At 38.1% G+C, this 18,079-nt stretch overlaps 1 protein-coding gene across 5 annotated transcripts; it reads left to right on the top strand.

Annotated features, from left to right (window-relative positions):
* The first annotated feature begins 116 nt into the window (after positions 1 to 116).
* Positions 117 to 16,546, top strand: LOC113680560 (steroid 17-alpha-hydroxylase/17,20 lyase). Of its 5 annotated transcripts, none has more exons than XM_027197599.2 (2): positions 117 to 230; positions 14,120 to 16,546. In XM_027197599.2, the coding sequence occupies exon 2, from the start codon at positions 14,131 to 14,133 to the stop codon at positions 15,661 to 15,663; it is 1,533 nt and encodes a 510-aa protein (XP_027053400.2). In that variant the 5' UTR covers positions 117 to 230; positions 14,120 to 14,130; the 3' UTR covers positions 15,664 to 16,546. The 5 variants fall into 5 exon arrangements, with proteins under 5 accessions (XP_027053400.2, XP_027053402.2, XP_089036145.1 ...); XM_027197601.2 differs by lacking the exon at positions 117 to 230 and adding an exon at positions 4,506 to 4,752; XM_089180019.1 differs by lacking the exon at positions 117 to 230 and adding an exon at positions 10,857 to 11,078.
* Positions 16,547 to 18,079: the final 1,533 nt, after the last annotated feature.

The following is an 18,079-nucleotide window of genomic DNA, read 5'->3' as shown; positions in this document are numbered from 1 at the left end:
GTCCCATTTTATCTGACATGTATCTTTAAAACTAGTGTCTAAAAAAATGGTGGCAATAAAGCACTTGGCTGTGCGATTCGGCTCAAAAACAAGTCTATAAATAGCTATATTTTCTCTATAAAAGCCGGCACATAAGTTGCCGCGTTTAGTTGACTCACGACCTTGATTAGTCAAGTTGGCGAAAGCTTGGTTGGCTTTGAAGTCTCTCGATTTGAGATTGCGGTAGTGAGGTAAGAAGTTCATAGAATTGAAGATAGATTGACAGCGAAGAGGAATCAGTAATGAAAACATGCTCAAAGTTACTCAAGTAGTAAATTAGAATCGCCGAGGTAATTCTTTCTGAAGAGGGGCTAACGCTCGAACGTTCGCTATAGAGACTGTTTTCCGGAGACCAATTTGTATCATCAACTCAGGTGATAACACCAAATTGTCTACTCATACCCCCCACTAATCATGATACAGCATATATCACAGGTACTTTAGAAACTTACCTCTATATTCAAATATAGCAATCGTTTGATAGACAATTTCCAGCTTGCTTGGAGCAAGCCACCCAAACAAGATATTTGCTTTTTTTTTTCACCAGATTTCGCGCGAAGTTTATTTCCTGAATTAAGTATTTGAGACTTTCTTCTGTCATATGTAAAACCGCTTGGCGCACACTAGTTTTAAGAACTTACAAAACTTGGCCGGAAACTATTAATTCGTGCAAGTTTAAATTGTCACGAAGCAACTAATTGACTTATAAAAGTGCGCGTGTGTGAACAGTTTAGGAGAATCGATCTTAGACCACAGCGTTTTGTTTCTTATAACGTTTCTTCAATTTGAAGAATTTAAAATAAACCGATCAGTAAACAAAGAAGACCGATAGAAGAAAAACGAATCCCTAACTCAAACCGTAACTTCGCTCCTCTGTTTTGCATTTTTACAATGACTTCTTTTCGCGCGAAATCCATGAGCAAAGATGCTTGCATATTTCGCTAAATAAAAATTGAAGGTTTTCGCTCAATAGTGTTTCAACACGATAAGGATGTTATCAATTCTTTTTGTCGGTCGCCTAAGACCGATGTCGGTCGCATGTTGAAGTTAAATTTTCAGAGGTGCTTAGCGAAAGCTATGACTAAGTTGAACGTATTCATCTAAGGTTTTAAAACCTCCCTGGGAAAGGGGGATTCAAGTGGGGTGTACTGCTAGGACCCAACCTCCGGGTGCAACTCGGACTCTGTTTCTGGCAAATTAACCAAACTGAGGCTCTATTCGTAAAGTTTGTTTCTTACACAAACTCAAACATAACATGGTCTACAACAAATCTTATTCGAACTAAAAAAAATTCTGGAGTTGGATGGTTTGAGGGTCGATTCGATTTAATCTGTTCTAATTAGGGAGACCTCTTTTCCTAGAAAGTTAAAGAAAAGCGCGGAAACCCCTAATTCATGTTTTGCCTTAAATTGTGGTAAATTGCCGCGAAATTTCAACGTACAGTTGCAATTCTTCGATGTTTGATATCACTAGGAGGCCCATTTGTGGCTGTTACATGAACTCGTTTTTGTGTTTGCGGTGTGCAAAAAAAAAACCTGATTTAATTTGCATTCTGATCATTCTCAAAAGCAACAATGTGAGATGATACGAAGGAACACAAAAGCGCTTTCACCTTGAAGGTCTATCATCCATAACACACGTGCCGGTGATAAAAATACTTCGAGATTTACAGTCAAGTGTTAGATCGCGCCGATTTGTTCATATAACAAAGACAGCTTTCATGAAATTGGCAAAACACCTGCAAAATCTTTCGCAATATTCTCAACTTCCGTGAGAACGAAGCACTGAGGAACTCATGCGTTAATTAGCTCACGTGAAGTAGCGTGATCTTAGCGGCTTGGCGAGAGTTTATTTTTGTTATCGCTAACCCTTTTTTTTTTCTTCTTATTTCTTGAGTTCGCATGTCACAATTACGCGACAAACGTTCTAAGTATGAACAGCAGCAAGCCAAAATCATTCCAAGAAGTATGCCAAAATAAATATTCACGGCTCAGCTCAAAATGGGCGCCAGATTTGTAACCCGCGAGATTAAACCATTTTCAAAACACACGCAACCATTTTAACACTTAGTTCGGATCACTTTTGATGAAAGACGCGGAGCGTGTCCGTTTGAGTCTAGCAGACAATTACACGCTCCAGCTGTTAGTATTTAAGTGTCCCGCAAAAACCCAGACATAACAGAAATGCGGTTTACATGCTGGAGATACCAACTTCCTAAGGGGTCACGTACAAAATTGCAAAGAAAGTGGCAACACTTTTCCAAAAATACCTCTGCATATTAGTTTTCCGATTGAAAGTGATCCAATTCAAATAACTGGAGTGCGGTTTTGAAATATTTCCACGAACTCTCTAAATACCACTATGAACAAGAGTTCTTCTGTTTTCGGCATAAAAATTGGCCATGAAATTGGCCTACGCTTTTTGCTTTTATTGACGTGAATCATACTTCTCTGAAAATCAACCCACGCCTTAGCAACAGGTTACCAAAACACTCTGAGGATTAGAAGTAGTTTTTTGAAGTCAGTTTTCACTCTTTGAAACGATTTTACGTGCCAAAGCGATCTTTGACATGCCGGGTAAATAAATAGTCGTATGACCTTGCGAGAGCAAATTCAATCCTTTGCACGTGGAAGTTTCCCGCTATAAAAACATGACACCGGCGACAAGATAAATAGGGTTTTAAAGATAAATCGGTCCTAAGGGTAAAAGGATAAGGAAAATACCTTAAACAAACTCACACTTATCAGACCACCCAAACGTGCAAGAATTTTCTTCGGGGTCATTTATCACCCCGTATAATATCCGATTCATCTTTGCCTCTCCACGTGCACTACGGAGCTTAAAAAAAACAGTATAATCTTATAATCGAGGCGCTAAAAATGTTTTCGTGGCTCGATAAATCAAGTGTCTTACAGAATAACTGCCATGCGTCTTGCAGGCAAATCTGATGGTATTTCATGTTGAGGTTTGAAAGAACACAGCTTCATTGTGTTTGAAAAGATGGCTCTCTCTCTCATCGAGGCTTTGTCTTAATACAATATTTGACAACGTAAACCCAAACCGCAATTTCCTCTCATCCATAAGAACATTTAGCAGTGGGACAAAGAAAGGCTAGACTTTTTAGTTGAGATGTTCAAGTTATTATTTCCTTATGAGAACAGATTACAAGACACCAGACCTCAAAGAAAACCGGAAAAAAAACACTTCCCCTTCCTTATCCTCCGGTAAGTAGCTTTCGCACTTCAATTTATCCAGAGTTCTTCTGCGTACATCTGTATCGAGTTTGATTCTCCCCTGCCGCTATTTCCGCCTCGTTTACAAATAATGCTTCGTCATACATGCAATTAAATTCTGGCTACTCGTTAAATGTCTACCCAGTCAGTTTTCAGTGAAAGAGTTTTCACCTTGCATCAAGTGTGTTTTAAATTCCCCAGCTGCACAAGTTTAAATTTCTACATATGTATCTTCAGATGTAGTCTTTAGTTTTCAACGAAAATAAATGTTGCCAATGTGAACGCGGTAAACAAATTAAAAACCGCAAGGCAATTTTCTAGTGTTATCTACAACAGCATGAGCGCGTTCAGTGGTGCGTACAGAATGTGACAAAGTCCAAATTTTGGGCTACTCAAATTTTAGTAGTGTTACTCGTCTTTGATTCCTCTATCTCAAATAAACTAAAATTCTAGCTTTTACCTTCTTCCTTTCTCTTCTATTAATCATCTTCATTGAATAAGTGCAGCTAACACACATCTTAAAATTGTTACAATACACTGAGATTAAGTCATTTATCTTAAAAAAATTCTGTACTAACTTTTAACTTTGTCCAGATTAAAATTCGTCTCTACCTCAAGCAATCTTGGTTTTTGAAGGGTTGCAATTGTCCCTTTCCAAGTCTTAAAAGCCAAGCCTCGAAAAGAAAAATACATCTAAACTTTTGTGACTTTAATTTGTCTTCCATACATACTGCTTTGTTCTACATCAAAATAATAACAGAAAGAGGGGCTTGAAATTGGAATTCTCACGTTATCATCTCTCTGACGGAAACGGGAAAGAAGATTCTGTCTTGATTTATGATCTCTTTTGCTCAAAAATATGTCGTGTTCGTGAGTTCCGATTTAAGTTTTAGAGTTGAGGTGCACCCGCCAAGAACTTCCCTCTCCATACGATGGAAGAAAAGAAAACCGCAAATTATGCCCAATTTCCATTTGTGTCTAATTTCATGTTCGCTCGCTTAAAATGGTGAAAAGCCGCAAGTCGCGTGTCTAAACACAATCATTTGTAACTGTTTTGGAGCGGTTTGATTTATTGCCGGAACTTTCAATTGAGCCAAGCTGGCGCACAGTTTTCAAGTGAAGCTGAGTGATCGGCGAATTAAAAGCTCTTGCGTCACTTTTTGATTACAAGCCAAGCTCAGCTATGTAGTCATGCAATAATGATTCAAACACAATTCATTTAATTACTTCATAGCGGTGGTCCTGTCCGCAAATGTATTGTGAGGTTTGCGAACAATCGCGGTAAAACCTCATCGAACGTAAATCGCCTCATAGCTTCTCATTGTCCTTTGGGAAGCCTGACGTTATCTAATGAACTAAAAACGTTACATTTTAAGTGGGCCTTTTGATAAGTATCTCTATTATGAGTGTATAAATATGAGCATCTCTGATCAAAACAGTCAGAGTTGCAACGTTTTCGTATCAAGCGCACTCAGTTCAGGTAAGCATGAATCAATCTTAGTGATTAATTAATTTTTGCCTAGCGATCTTTGCTAACAGTATGCGTCAAAGGGGTTAAGGCATCTGTTTAAGAGGAATTTAGCCTAAGCCACGATAATGCAGCAAAGCTTTCTAGCTGTAGGTGCATTCATCTTATGGTAATCAGCTTAAATAAGCTTTGTGAGACACGATCTTTAATTTTCAATCGAACTGTTCCGTGCTGTGCAAAGTTACAGTAAACTTAAGGAGGTTACAAACATTGGTTCAGCTATAAATGAAAAAAAGAGAACCATAAAAGGCAATGATGAACCAAAAAGTGAAGAACTTAAAATATTTAAGCTCTTTATAATAATTAGCTGGCGAGAAGCAGTTCGAATCGTTCTTGCGCGAAGATTTCGTTGCAAAATTCGCACGGAAGTGCGAAGAAAAACTAAGCGGCTTTTCTACAATTATACTAGGGAAACTCCTAGTGTTGAAGGATTCCTGAAAAACTCATTCTACCAGGAATTAATTTCTTAAGCTTCAGAAACAAAATACACGGATTTTTCGATGTCGGCGAAAAAACTCGTAGACTCGCAGTGAATTGAAGTGAAAGATTATTAAAGGAAAACCACCGTGTATGAGTTCGCGATTTACCGCGTGGCTGTATACACTTGACTGCGTCCTAAGCTCATTTCTGTCCACAAGAAATTGGGTCGAAATTTCGTGCATCTTGACGTAAATTTAGGCACCAATTTGAAAGTTTTGTGATTCATCATCTGTGTCAATATCTTATACCTTTGAGCATCCTCGTTTCTTCATGATTCAGTTTCACCAGTTTGGATTTTTCGTATTTCATCAAACTATGATTTTATAGTCTTTTTTCTCATGTTGAAGCTGTGGGAAACCCATGGTTTAATTACAGAGCTTTCACTAGCTAGCAGTGGGAAACCCATGGTTTAATTAAAAAGCTTTATAATAATTGACCGTGGTAAAATCTTAACCAAAAGATAAACAAATCCCAATAGTCAATCCTTATAAAGGAAATATTTCAAGAAGCCATTGTGAAATTAAAGAAGAACGTAAAACAAGAGAATTTCCTGAAGCGCGGGAACACGCGGGTGACTAAGTCGCCATTGGCTTTAGTTTTGCACCTGATTGGTTGAGAAATAGACTCGATTTTTTTGGACCGATGGTGACACGAAGTAAAGCTAAACGAAGCTATCTCGGATTTCTTTCTACATTCAGCTAAAAATTGCTCCTAAAATACTTCTCGCTAATTTCGCCATGGGTTGCCAGCTGAGCAGAACATTCGTGGCGGGAAACTACTGACCAAAAATTCTGGTGACACAATGCTAGCTACTTCACGGTATACCGAGTGAGTTCTTGTACAATGCAAAAGTTGGACTAAATACTTTCAATTCAACTCGAAAGAGACGGAAAAACGAATTTATACGACTATCGGAGACTGCAAGTAACAAACCTCAAAAACTTAGACTAGATGTTTAAAATATACAAAACAAACCACCATTAATTGGAGATACATTTTGACTGCCTTCTTCGGTCTGCCCCATTCACACGTGCAAGCGAGCTTTGTTAGATGGTTTATAATAACATCAGTGCGATGCTTTGCAGAACGCCGCTCTGATTTGAATCCATATCATTTGGGTATTATTGAATACTTAAGGCCCACCTGCGTAAAACATGGTTACCCATGCTTACTGACTGCTGATGTCATTGACGCACGCCTGACCGCAAATAACGTATTAACAATCTATTATTGTGCTTCCTAAAAACTCTGCCACTATCTTTGGCGTACAAACGTTATAATTTGCGTTGACATGGGCGTCTCTTCTTTAATATATCTAATTTTCGTGCTTGTAGATATTTATTTGCGGTTTGATTTAGACACTTTTCCGCCTAATGGCGTTCGGAGCAGCAAAATATCTGAATATACCAAATTTGATATACCATGTCAGGGCACTGAAGAGTTTACTTTGAATCGCTGCCAGGTAAATTGTTTTTAACTTCTGAGAATGGAATAAGAGGAAAGGAAAGAAGCAAGAATTTGCTTACAAGGAATTTGGTTGGAGAAGATTTCAGGCGAATTGCAAATATAATTTTCAAAAAGTTGAAGCAATTGATTTTTCAAAATTTGTTCACGGTGTTATAGCCAAACGAATTACGTGACCAGACTGACGATAGTAAAAATTGTTCTTCTTGGACTTTGCGCACGCCCCAAAAAATTTAAAATGTCACAGATCAATATCATGTATATGACGAAAGGCTAAATATAAATAAATTTAAATTAAAGAGAGGAAAACACGTTTTGTCGAGTCATGCCCAGAACTCGCTAAAAGGTTTTTCCGAGGTGCACCCGTAAGGACAGAACTTCATTTCGGAGGCGAATATAACGATTTAATGCCCCAGCACTTATTCACTGAGAAAAAAATCAAGGGTTTTAAGAGCCTTGAAATATAGTTATATGAGTTTGGTAAGTTTAAAGTTTTCCAAAGAGGCGAAAATATCGTGAGATTTTTATGCCAATAGTAATCAAAGACAAGTGTCTAGCGTTTGATTTTTGTTTCAGAGTTTTACTTTTTTGGTCTCAGTGAGGAATATGATATATTATGGGAATCACTGGGAGTCAGTCAGTTATGATCAGCGCCTTACACTAATAGTGTTAGACTAGGAAGTAAAATTTGGCCCGAATCCTAAATGTGGTTATTATTCGAAATATATCTTCTGCTCTCTCCTGAGAAAAGAGCTTATTTCTTGCATGCTTAACGATTGACTGATTATGCTTTCACACATTCTTACATACATTCTTGGCGGTGCGTCTTTTGCGGCAATCCAGTGTCAAAGGTAACATTTGTTAACACTGACAATGCGATCAATGCATTTTTCATCAGTTTTTTTTAAAAATCGGGCCTGTAACGCATCATAAACTAGCCTTTGATGCTTTTAGGTTGGTAAAAGCGAACGTATTTATCGCCAATAGTCGTTAGGGTCTACAATGAAATGCTCTGGAAAAAGACTTCTAACAGTATTTGGAGGCAGTATCAAATTCTCTAAGATTCTAGGAATTAGATTACATAACCCATGCTCAGACATTAACCCTAAGCTAAATAATATTTGCTTTTCACTTATTTCTCAAGTAAACAGTCTCTAAGCTTAAAAATCTGGACATAAAATGAAAAACCTCTAAAATTCGTGCATGAAAATAAGATAAAAGGGAAACGATATGATAAATAACTCAAATTATCATCTATTTCTAAGATAGACAGAAATTCTTCAGACAACTAAGTTCGCTTTTGTCGATTTCAATATTAAACTGGGCAATCATTTTAAAAAATCATAAATTGCCACGTATCAAGACTTTTTCATTTCATTTTCCGGGGGTAGTTTTTAAGAGTGCTTTCTTTTAGTGAAGAACCGTGCTTCACAGACTGTCTAAAATTTCCAAATATACATTTGCATGCATTACGTACCTGTGTGAAGCACGCACGTAACATGGAAAGGTCAAAACTTTCTGATAGACCTAATTTCAGTAATATTGTTTCAGGCCCAAATGTTTGGTTTTTTTGTAAAAATTTTTGAAAGAGAATAAACGAAAGAGACCTTTTGATGCTTCAGTAACAAATGAGTTTAGTTAATTATCTAAATGATCAGGTTAGGTACATGACAACTGATCGTTGATAAAGAGGACACGAACTGTGGAAATATTAATTTCTTCTCTAAGGTTTGCGTTTATGAAAGTTACCACAGAAAAATTCATTTGAGTTATCATTCCCTAGGGATAAAACTAGGTTAGTTCAGCAACTTCGTGACTTTTTTACGAATTGTTTGATTTTTAAACGTGACGTGTTTATTAGTACTCTAAAATCACCCCAGCTGAGCCGAAAAATCTTAACCTTGGGTTAGAAACGAACGCGAAATATGTCAAAAATTTTCACGAAAATAATCTTGACAAACAAAAATTTATACAGTGAAAAACGATCTCGTTGTTTTTCTGACCCTTTCTCAGTTTTGGACCTGTTGTGTTAGTTTGTCTTAAGTACTATTTCAAATGATCCAATTTGTATTTTGCTTTTGCCAGGTTGGAAACAAGGTCATTTAGTTTTTTACTTTGTTGAAACACGTACATGTAAAGTGACTAAAACGTGATAGTGCTCCACTGAGGGTAAATAGGTTCAGATCCATGATTCCTTCTCACGTTTTTAACTCTTTCCCATCTAAAAATAACTCCTCTACGTCAAGAGAATTAATCCTTCTTCGCGTAGCTTTTTGTCTCTTCTATCACTTCCTTGTCAGGGTTTCGCCACGTAATGGTTACTCTTGACGCCTTTCACTTGTTATAAATGTCAAGCGAAAAACCTCAAGTTTGGCTGTATTTCAATGGCTCTCTCAAAGTCCTTGTTACGCTATAAACTGGGTTTTATTATGGTTTAAAAGTTGATTAATTAAGAGAAAACAACGGACGAGAGAGAAAACACTGTTGCCAACGTTTGTATGTTTTGGCGCAATTCGGACATTTTAGCACGCGTTCAACTTTGAACTCATCAAAACTGTTTGTTACGACTTGACAAACTAAAGTAGGTACTAAGCATAAACAAAAAAACCCTCTCCCCTTTCTCAAATACCATTTTTCCGGGAATTTTCACCTAACACCTGACTTTGCCGTCATTTTAAGCGCACAATATCTAAACTTGGAAAAGGTGGTTGTATTCCACTGGCATAACTAAGTAGTTTTGCTCTTAAATTGAAAACACTTTAGAACGAAGACATTGTATAACACTCTACTTTAAGAGCTCATGAAGTTTGTTATTTCTAGGATCGGCTAAGTTTCCATGAAAACCACTCTGCTGGTAATTTAAGATTCAGTGCGTAGACTTGGATGCCCGTAAAACAAGGAAAAGTTAGGCGTCCTCATGTAACCGCTTTGTGGGACGTGTTTTCCTTGTTACGGACATGGGCTTTACCTCATAATTTTGGCTTACCCTGGACAGATAATGACTCGAATAAACTGTACGTGCTTTGGTTCTACCCAGACTGATTAACTAGTAACAATATCAGTCCATCAAAGATATTCCAGTCAAGTAGTCTCTCCATTGTAATCACCTTGAGATTGCATGTCTAATGGATAGAAATCCACGCTATTTTTAACGCCAGCATTTGGTTAGTGGATAGTTCTATGCGCAACAAAGGTCATAAGGTTTTGTTCGACTTGCGCTAAGTATAATTTAATCGCTTTTTCTTACATTTTGCTTACCGTATTATGAAGAACGTTATGTGAACGTGTGAAAGCTATGTATGCAAATATTTAAAACTTATCGTGGTCTAAAAGTATGTAGCTTGTGGAAAGGCGGTATGTATTGTGTTATTTCACACTGAAAGATAACATATAAAAGAAAGAAATGTACTATTTTCAAGCGAAATTCCAATGCCTCAGTAATAAAGACAGCTGTGCTTAAAGTCTCAGCATGGCTTACAGATGCCCCTTTAGGACAAAGACACGCGAGGTTTCTTTGTCAACGCTCAGCAAACAGCTTTTCTTTGATCTACGTGAGCTGAGCAACGCTTGTAATTTGTTTACGTTCTACTACACAGTCATGCATGTAGAGCAATGGGAGAATCAAACGTGATCCCGACCTCCCAACACGTGGATTGCGGAAAAGAAGGAAAACAACAAGCTTCGCGTGACTTGACCTTCGCTCTCCTTACGGATCGCGCAGGGTTATCTATCTTGGTCCCGGGATGTTGCGCTCATGCGTTTTGCCAGTCTCGCTTCTATTCTAGACACTAAATATGTGTTCACAGATATCCAAGAAGAACAGTGATTGATGGGTGTGTATTCTAAACTTCAAAACAAATTAAACGTCTCCTATAAACCGCAACCAGCCCAGCCACCTATGACAAGATGTCTCGTGCGCAAGAACGCTTTCGTGCATCGAAATATTCACTTTGCAACTTAATGCAACGGCTTTGAAACCTCCTCTCCAAGTTAACACGTAATACAGGGAATATGAGCAAATATTAGCTTTTCGAGAGCTTGACTTATTGCCATGGTATCAAACAAACATATTTAGACAAAAACTAAAATAAATCAGGGCTGTCTAGAGAATATGCTGATGTACCTTCGTTGATTTTTCAAGTGGAACAAAAAACGTGACTCGTTGCCAAACACCACCGTGTATGTTATGATTAGATTTCAAGTGATTTCAACACGTGGAGCTTTCAAAAATGCTTTCATTTTGCAATCTGCTTACTTTGCGAGTTGAAACGCATTTTGTTACAGCATTGCTACAGCAGCGTGATTTTGCCAGAGACTCTCGAATCCGCCTGCAGGTGGGCGTTTAAAATTTAAATGACATAATTAATCAAACGTCGCCATTCTTTTGATAAAATGAGATTTCACGCTACGCGGAGATCGGAGTTTCTAATTTTATCCTCAGCCGAGACAGCCATAATTATACGCGTGTAAACATTCTAGGAACGTATACGTTGTCACGTAGACAGCGTCTATATAAGGGGATACTTTCTTGTCTGTTCTGTGGTCAGACACTCACTACGAGAACGAACAGTGAGTAACGATTCCATCCAGCAAACGAGAAGAAAAGCCACAACGATTTCTATAAACAACTAAGGTATGCTCGCTAAAATTTTATGCAAACATCATCCTTTACTGGACAACCTTATCGCAAACTTTTAGCGTGACCGTATAAAAAGTCCTGACGAATTCTGTGACCTAACCCGGCTGAGTTCAGGTAATTTAGTTATCGCCTAATCAAACTTAACTTCGTATGCCAAAGAATTTTGCGGATTTACATCTTTTATCTAAAATAATTTTGATTCTTTTTGAAAGGATTAGAAGTAACTTCCAACGTGTGAAAAGAGCAATCAAACATAACTTTACTTCGGCGGGTTTTTTTTGTTGTTGTAGTACCTATATAGTTCAGTTTCGCTTTGTAAACGCCCCTCTTACCTTGGGTAGCGGATCAATTGAACTAAACTTAGCATTTTATTTTCAAATACTGTAATTATTTTTTAAAAAATCTGAGCCATTCGTTACAAATTCCATGTGCATGTCCTTAACGTTCCGTGTATTTTGTCGGCTCCCAGGGCTAAGAACCGTTCGAAAATTCTCGATCAATGTGTTTACACAATGTAATGATTACATTTCCCTATTTACATACTTAAAAAACCTAGCTTCCAAATTGCGAATAGTAGATTAAGGAATATAGACAGCATTGCGTTCATTTTGTTCAATTTTGCGTTCATTTCTTTAATTTTGCGCTTTTCCCAAGCGTGTTATGTTTAAAATATAGTTAATTGCGTAGATTCAATATCTTCGCTTCGTTCTTAGCTTTCTCAAACAGGGAAGTACAGCTATTGTACACAATTTGACGTAAAAGAAAGAGTAACTAGAAAATTGCATTTAATAAGAGTTTTAAAATGACATGCGATTCTCGGAAAATCGTTAAAGTTTAAAAAAAATTTTTAGCGCTCGTAATATAGCTTGAAACTTCAGCTTTGTAATATCTCTAAGATCTTGCTGTATGTTGCTCCGTCGATATTCTAACACAGGTTTTGGCGGCGAAATCTTTTCCGAAATAGAAAGATTCAAACTATATCGTACAAATCTTATCATCATACTGCCAGATGAAAGCAAAGGCATCTTAAACTCTGCGCAGTCTGCGCAGAGTTTATTTAGTGTCCTGGCTTAATTTTAGTTGTTGATTCGCCTTAATTCTCCTCCAATATTATTTTCCTTTTTTTTTTTTTAATTTGAATTGATGTGTTTGGCTCAAAGTGATAGAGTGAAACTGTACTTGAAAACAAACTAAATTTCATAATTTTTTTTTTCCTTTTTCATCAAGCATCTTGAACCTACTGAACATAATCCATCGATGTCGATCGTCTAATCACCAATGAAATTGTTTGTGTAGTTTAGCACAACGCTGTGGAAAACGTGATTTACCGAAACGAACAATTTTAGGTCTGGTCAAACTAAATCCGATTAGTACCGTTAAGTAACAGCTGAAATACGTTACGTAATACCGGCGTGATGATGTGAACTCTGTAGTTTGATCCGAGAGCGCGTGGCTATGCACGTGATTTTATTATCGATACAGATCAGGGGTCAGAAATAAAAATCAGCGAACGGATTCCTCCGTTATCGTGCCATACGTCCATAGACACCATACTGTCTGCCATTGGCTGGTAAAAGGCCACGTGGTGCAGGTAGAACGTGATCAGTGCGTGACAGAATGACCGGCGAACTCTTCAGCGTGTTTTTGTTTTGAACGCGCTTTTACCTTTATAAATAGCCCCTTAAAATGATCTCTTAAAAGATAAAAATCGAATGAAGTGGGTCCGAAGACCAAGAAAGACAAGAAAAGAAACAATAGCAACTTAAGTGGATTGTGTGCCGTCAAAATCGTCCGTTGGTATTGTTTCTGGAATATGGATACAATTGTTTCGACATGATTTTCATGATGACCCAGTTTGTAAAGGCCAGGATGTTTTGTTTGTTTTGCCATTTTCCAAAGATCATTGTAACGAGGCAATTAAAATGTCGTGGTACTCGAGAAATACTTAGTGCATCCTCCAGACAGTTGCAATTTTTCTTGACGTTCTATAATCGGTTAAGTGGCCTTAAAATGTAATCTAACCGCGAATTGCATTGGCTTATAAATAAACTCCAAAAAGGTTAGGAATTCATGTTATATCAAATACGGTGTTTTCACTGTCAATATATTTAGCAGATATCTTCCATGTTGAAAGATAAACAGTTTCTGAAACAGTATCTCGAAGGTCGACTGGATGAGGCGCCGTTTCGATAACTAATCGAGGTTACTAAATATAACTCGATAATAACACTCTTCTACGGAGGTCGCGTGCCAATACGGAAAAAAATTCACATTATTCGAGTTTGGAATTCATATTTAGCTCATAATGGTACACCTCTGACCTTAATAGCTGTAAACATTTTAAGCTCTCGTTAGATCATAACAGATTATCGCGACGAGTATTGAATGCATACAATTACACAGTTTATTGGAGCAACGAAGGATAATTTTAGTTTCACAACAAAAATGCGCGGGAAATAGAGAGTGAAGCGCGAGGGACTGGGGTTGCATAGAAATACGGCCGCCAAATACCGACTCTCTTTCGCTCTTAATATTCCCGCCTTTTTGAGCTTTCCAATTTCCAGCGGTTTAATGAATTAAAATCTTCCGAAGAAGCCTATAACTCTGATCAATTTGCTTCCAACGGATATCATAAGTTATGTTAAATATTTTCTGGACAGGTTAAAAGCTACCTAGTAATTTTTAAGAAGTAACAAGTGTGATTGACAATAATCGATTTGTAATCTTCTGTTGCAGAAATCTGAAAGATGATTCTAGAAATCGCATTTGTTTTCGTTTGTGTGACAACGATCGCTTTCTTTGTCCACCGCGCCCATGCGCAGAAATCCAAGAAGCTGGCTCCTGGCCCCAGGCCGTATCCCCTGATTGGCAACATGCCCCGTTTAGCAGGAAAACCAGGTCACTTGGCCATGACTGAGCTAGCTGAGGAGTATGGTAAGATCTATACGCTCTACCTGCCCGGCGGTCAGCGGTGTGTCGTTATCAACTCAATAGATCTGGCCCGTGAAGCGCTGCTCGCTAGGAGAGATGAATTTTCAGGGCGACCCGTGACCTTTGTTGGAGACTATTTGTCCCGAGGAGGCAGAAATATCATCTGCGCCGACTTCACGCAATCAATGATCCTTCTGCGAAAGATTGCTCACTCAGCACTGCGCATGTACGGAAGTGGCTTGAAGCATCTCGAGTGTCTTATAAGCAGTGAGGTTGATCACATGGCCAAACGCATCACTTCCCAACAGGGGAAACCATTTGATCCAAAAAAAGAAATTCAGCTGACCATTCTCAACGTGATATGTGCTGTTGTCTATGGCGAAAGCTACGATATTGAAGACGAAGAATTCCTGCGGATAATTCAGTACAATGATGACTTTATCAGACTATTTGGTAGCTATAATATCTTAGACCTGCTTCCGTGGCTAAGATTTTTCCCTCTGCAAGATATGAAAACCCTGCGCGAGTCGCGCCAAATCAGAGATGACATCCTCGGAGCAAAATATCAAGAACACAAAAAGAGGTTTGAAGAGGACAGCGCAAACAACAACTTTGAAATCGAAGATTTGACTGATGCTCTACTGAAGGCCTACCACGAGGCGCAAGAAGAAGACGGAAAAGTCGCACAATTGCTGACTGAAGATCATCTCGTTATGACAATGAACGATGTCTTCAATGCCGGTCTGGAGACATCGGCTACAACACTACGATGGCTGCTCGCTTTCTTGGTTACCTACCCAGAAATCCAAGCCCGCGTGCATGCGGAGTTAGATGACGTCATCGGCAGTGGCCGCATGCCGTGTTTGAACGACCGTGGGAATCTTCCATATTTGGAATCCACCATTGCAGAGGTTCTCCGCATCAGAGCTATAGTTCCACTGTCACTGCCTCACAAGGCGACGTGTGATACGACACTGGGTGGCTACGATGTACCAAAAGACACAATGCTTATATCAAACATATGGGCTATGCACCACGACAAAAATGAATGGCAGAATCCCGAAGTGTTCGACCCGTCTAGGTTCTTGGACAAAGACGGAAAGCTTCTTGGCTCAGAACGAAAATTCTCCGCCGCTGGAGTACGCAGCTACTTACCATTTAGCGCCGGAAGACGCGGTTGCCTGGGTGAATCACAGGCGAAAACCGAAATGTTCTTAGTGGCGTCCAGGCTCCTGCATCAATTTAAATTCGAAAATCCAGCTGGTAGACCTCTTCCAGATCTGAGCGGCGAGGTTGGCGTGGTCTTAATGCCCGGCCCTTTTGAAATATGTGCCAAGGATAGACTGTAAACATCGCAGAATGAACTCAATTAGAATTTAATTTTCCCTGTTCAAAAAACTCTTTTCAATTGCTCTGATTACGGATAAGATTATAGAAATAAGAACAATTTTTAAAAGTACTCTGTCAAATGAAACCAACTATGATTAATTTTAACGGAAACTTCCTTTCTTGAAACACACTACCTGAAATATTTATGATTCCTTCCTGCGTCGGATGGAAAAAGAAAATCTTTTAATGAGCAAAAGTAGAATTTTTCAACACGAATGTATTCAGCCCTCTATGAGGCAAAGTAGTACTTCACATTTAGTGAATGATCTGAATTTTAGAGTTGCGTTTGCTTTTCTGTATTCTGTAAATTTTTTTATCAATGACTCGCCTTGATTCAGCTTAAAAAAACATTTATTGATTTTAGAGATACTGGGGTTCTTGTGACTCTTACTAAAACTTGAAATTTATGAAAGAAAAAGTGGAAAAGTGAAAAAAAAAAATCTCGGTAACAGCAATTTCCAGAAATACGCCAATTCATAGAAACTCAATCCATCTCCTTACTGTACTGTAAAATTTGACCAACTCCCCCAGTGTTCATTTAGTCAAATGCGCATTGTATACTCACTATATTATATCGGCATTAAGCGGTGTTATCCAGATCGTAGAAGTGTTAGCTAGCTGTATTACGTACTCCAAGAATATTAAATACATTTTTCAAAGGTTCCTAACAAAGTTACTTAACACATATGTACTTTTTTGTATATTTACGTACCAAACACCTAATGGCAGTGACATATATATACAATTAGTCATTTTATTTTGTATGTTTAATAAATGTCTTCTTAAAAGTAAGCAATTTAGCTCAGTCTGTATTCAATAAATACTTACAGATGTAGAAAAAAACCTGGTTTTTTGGTTCGTTACTTCTAATCTGAACAACTGCAAGTTCTGGCGGGGGGGGGTGAAGGATGGAGGGGGGGGGGGGAATCAATTGGTCAACAGGGAGAACGGAGAGGGGACCAGTCGCCGCCAAAAGAGTATAAAGTCTAATTAGTATAATTAGTCTCGTACCCAGACTTTCACAGCTAAGCGGTTGTTAGATCCGACATAATAAGTTACATTCAAAAGGGTAGGATCTGGTACGAGATCAGGAGACCAATTTTGGGGGGGGGGGAGCCTAATCGGGGGATTGGGCAAATATTTATCGTGACACAAACAAAATCCTTCTCCCCCTCCCCGATACAAATAATGACAAGTTGTATAATGTTTAGGGATTTGATTTCCTCTATTTTTCCTGAATCACATACAAAAGATGGCCACTTTAATTTGCTTTTTCATACTTCAAAAAATATAAACCAAATCAGAGAAAAGCTGAATTATGAGAAATGTAAATTTATACGAAAATTTCAAGTGCTCTTGGGCTCCGAATTTTAATTCGTGTTTTTTTTTTTTTCGGTACGGGGAAAAGTTTAGAATTTAGCCTCGTGAAAAAGTTTTTTTATCAAATTAATGCTTTTACGGCCATTTTGTTTGACATCGGCCTTCCCTCGCTCGAGTTTTGAAACTATCGAGAGCGCATGCGTCTCTGTGTCTACAGTTGTTTGACACCACAATGATAACGTGACAACTATGACACGCTATAAAAACTACAATTGCCGCACTCATTTAATATCTAATGATGTCAGCCTCAGTGCCAAGATTTGGCGCTGTTCTCATTCGTATGAGATATCTGCTGTCTGAAGTTTTTTTATTTATTTATTTCTTGTCTCTTTTGGGCCAAATTCTTTATAATCACGTAAAAGGGCGTTTAAACGCTTGGAAGCGACATTACAAGCTTCGATGTGTCATCAATTCATGCCACTCAGTTTAGGGTATCAGATCAAGATGCTTTTGAAGTATTTCGGTTGTAACTCCTGTCTATTTCCTACAGTTCTGCTGAGTATTTAAGGCGTCAATACAGACATGCGATGATTTACCATAACCTGGTTTTTCAAATCCACGCTAATGCTATTTTTTTTTCTCTCTTTCGAAAGCACCCACGAGTCCACGACAATTCATTTTCTTATGAAACAAAATTTTACATCAGATATCAGCAAAGAAGGAACGTGAAAAGCTTTTACGGCGTTTTTTCCTCGAGACAGCCTTATTTTTGATCGATTAAAAAAACAACAACAATAACAAAACCTAAGAATCCAGTATATCTTTAGAAAGGCCTAGCATTTGATTGATTCAACTAATAACCAGTTCTGTCCTATACCAGTTCGCCCGTGCTGACTAAATGACGAAAACATTTGGAATGTCTAATCTTTATTAATAACATGGAAAACATTTACACCTCATACAAAATATGCAAAGATTTTTAATGCAAAGCTGTTTAAGGAAATTGCAAAAAGCTGCTTATATCTTGATGGCTTTGTGAAGACTGTTCCGCATCAG

The sequence above is a fragment of the Pocillopora damicornis genome, chromosome 8 (assembly GCF_964200805.1).
Source record: "Pocillopora damicornis chromosome 8, jaPocDami1.2, whole genome shotgun sequence".
Lineage (NCBI taxonomy): Eukaryota > Metazoa > Cnidaria > Anthozoa > Scleractinia > Pocilloporidae > Pocillopora > Pocillopora damicornis.
This window is presented reverse-complemented; position numbering and strand designations above follow the sequence as displayed.

Excerpts from the sequence above, each read along its gene's own strand:
- LOC113680560 (XM_027197599.2), top strand. The coding sequence starts at position 14,131 with ATGATTCTAGAAATCGCATTTGTTTTCGTTTGTGTGACAACGATCGCT.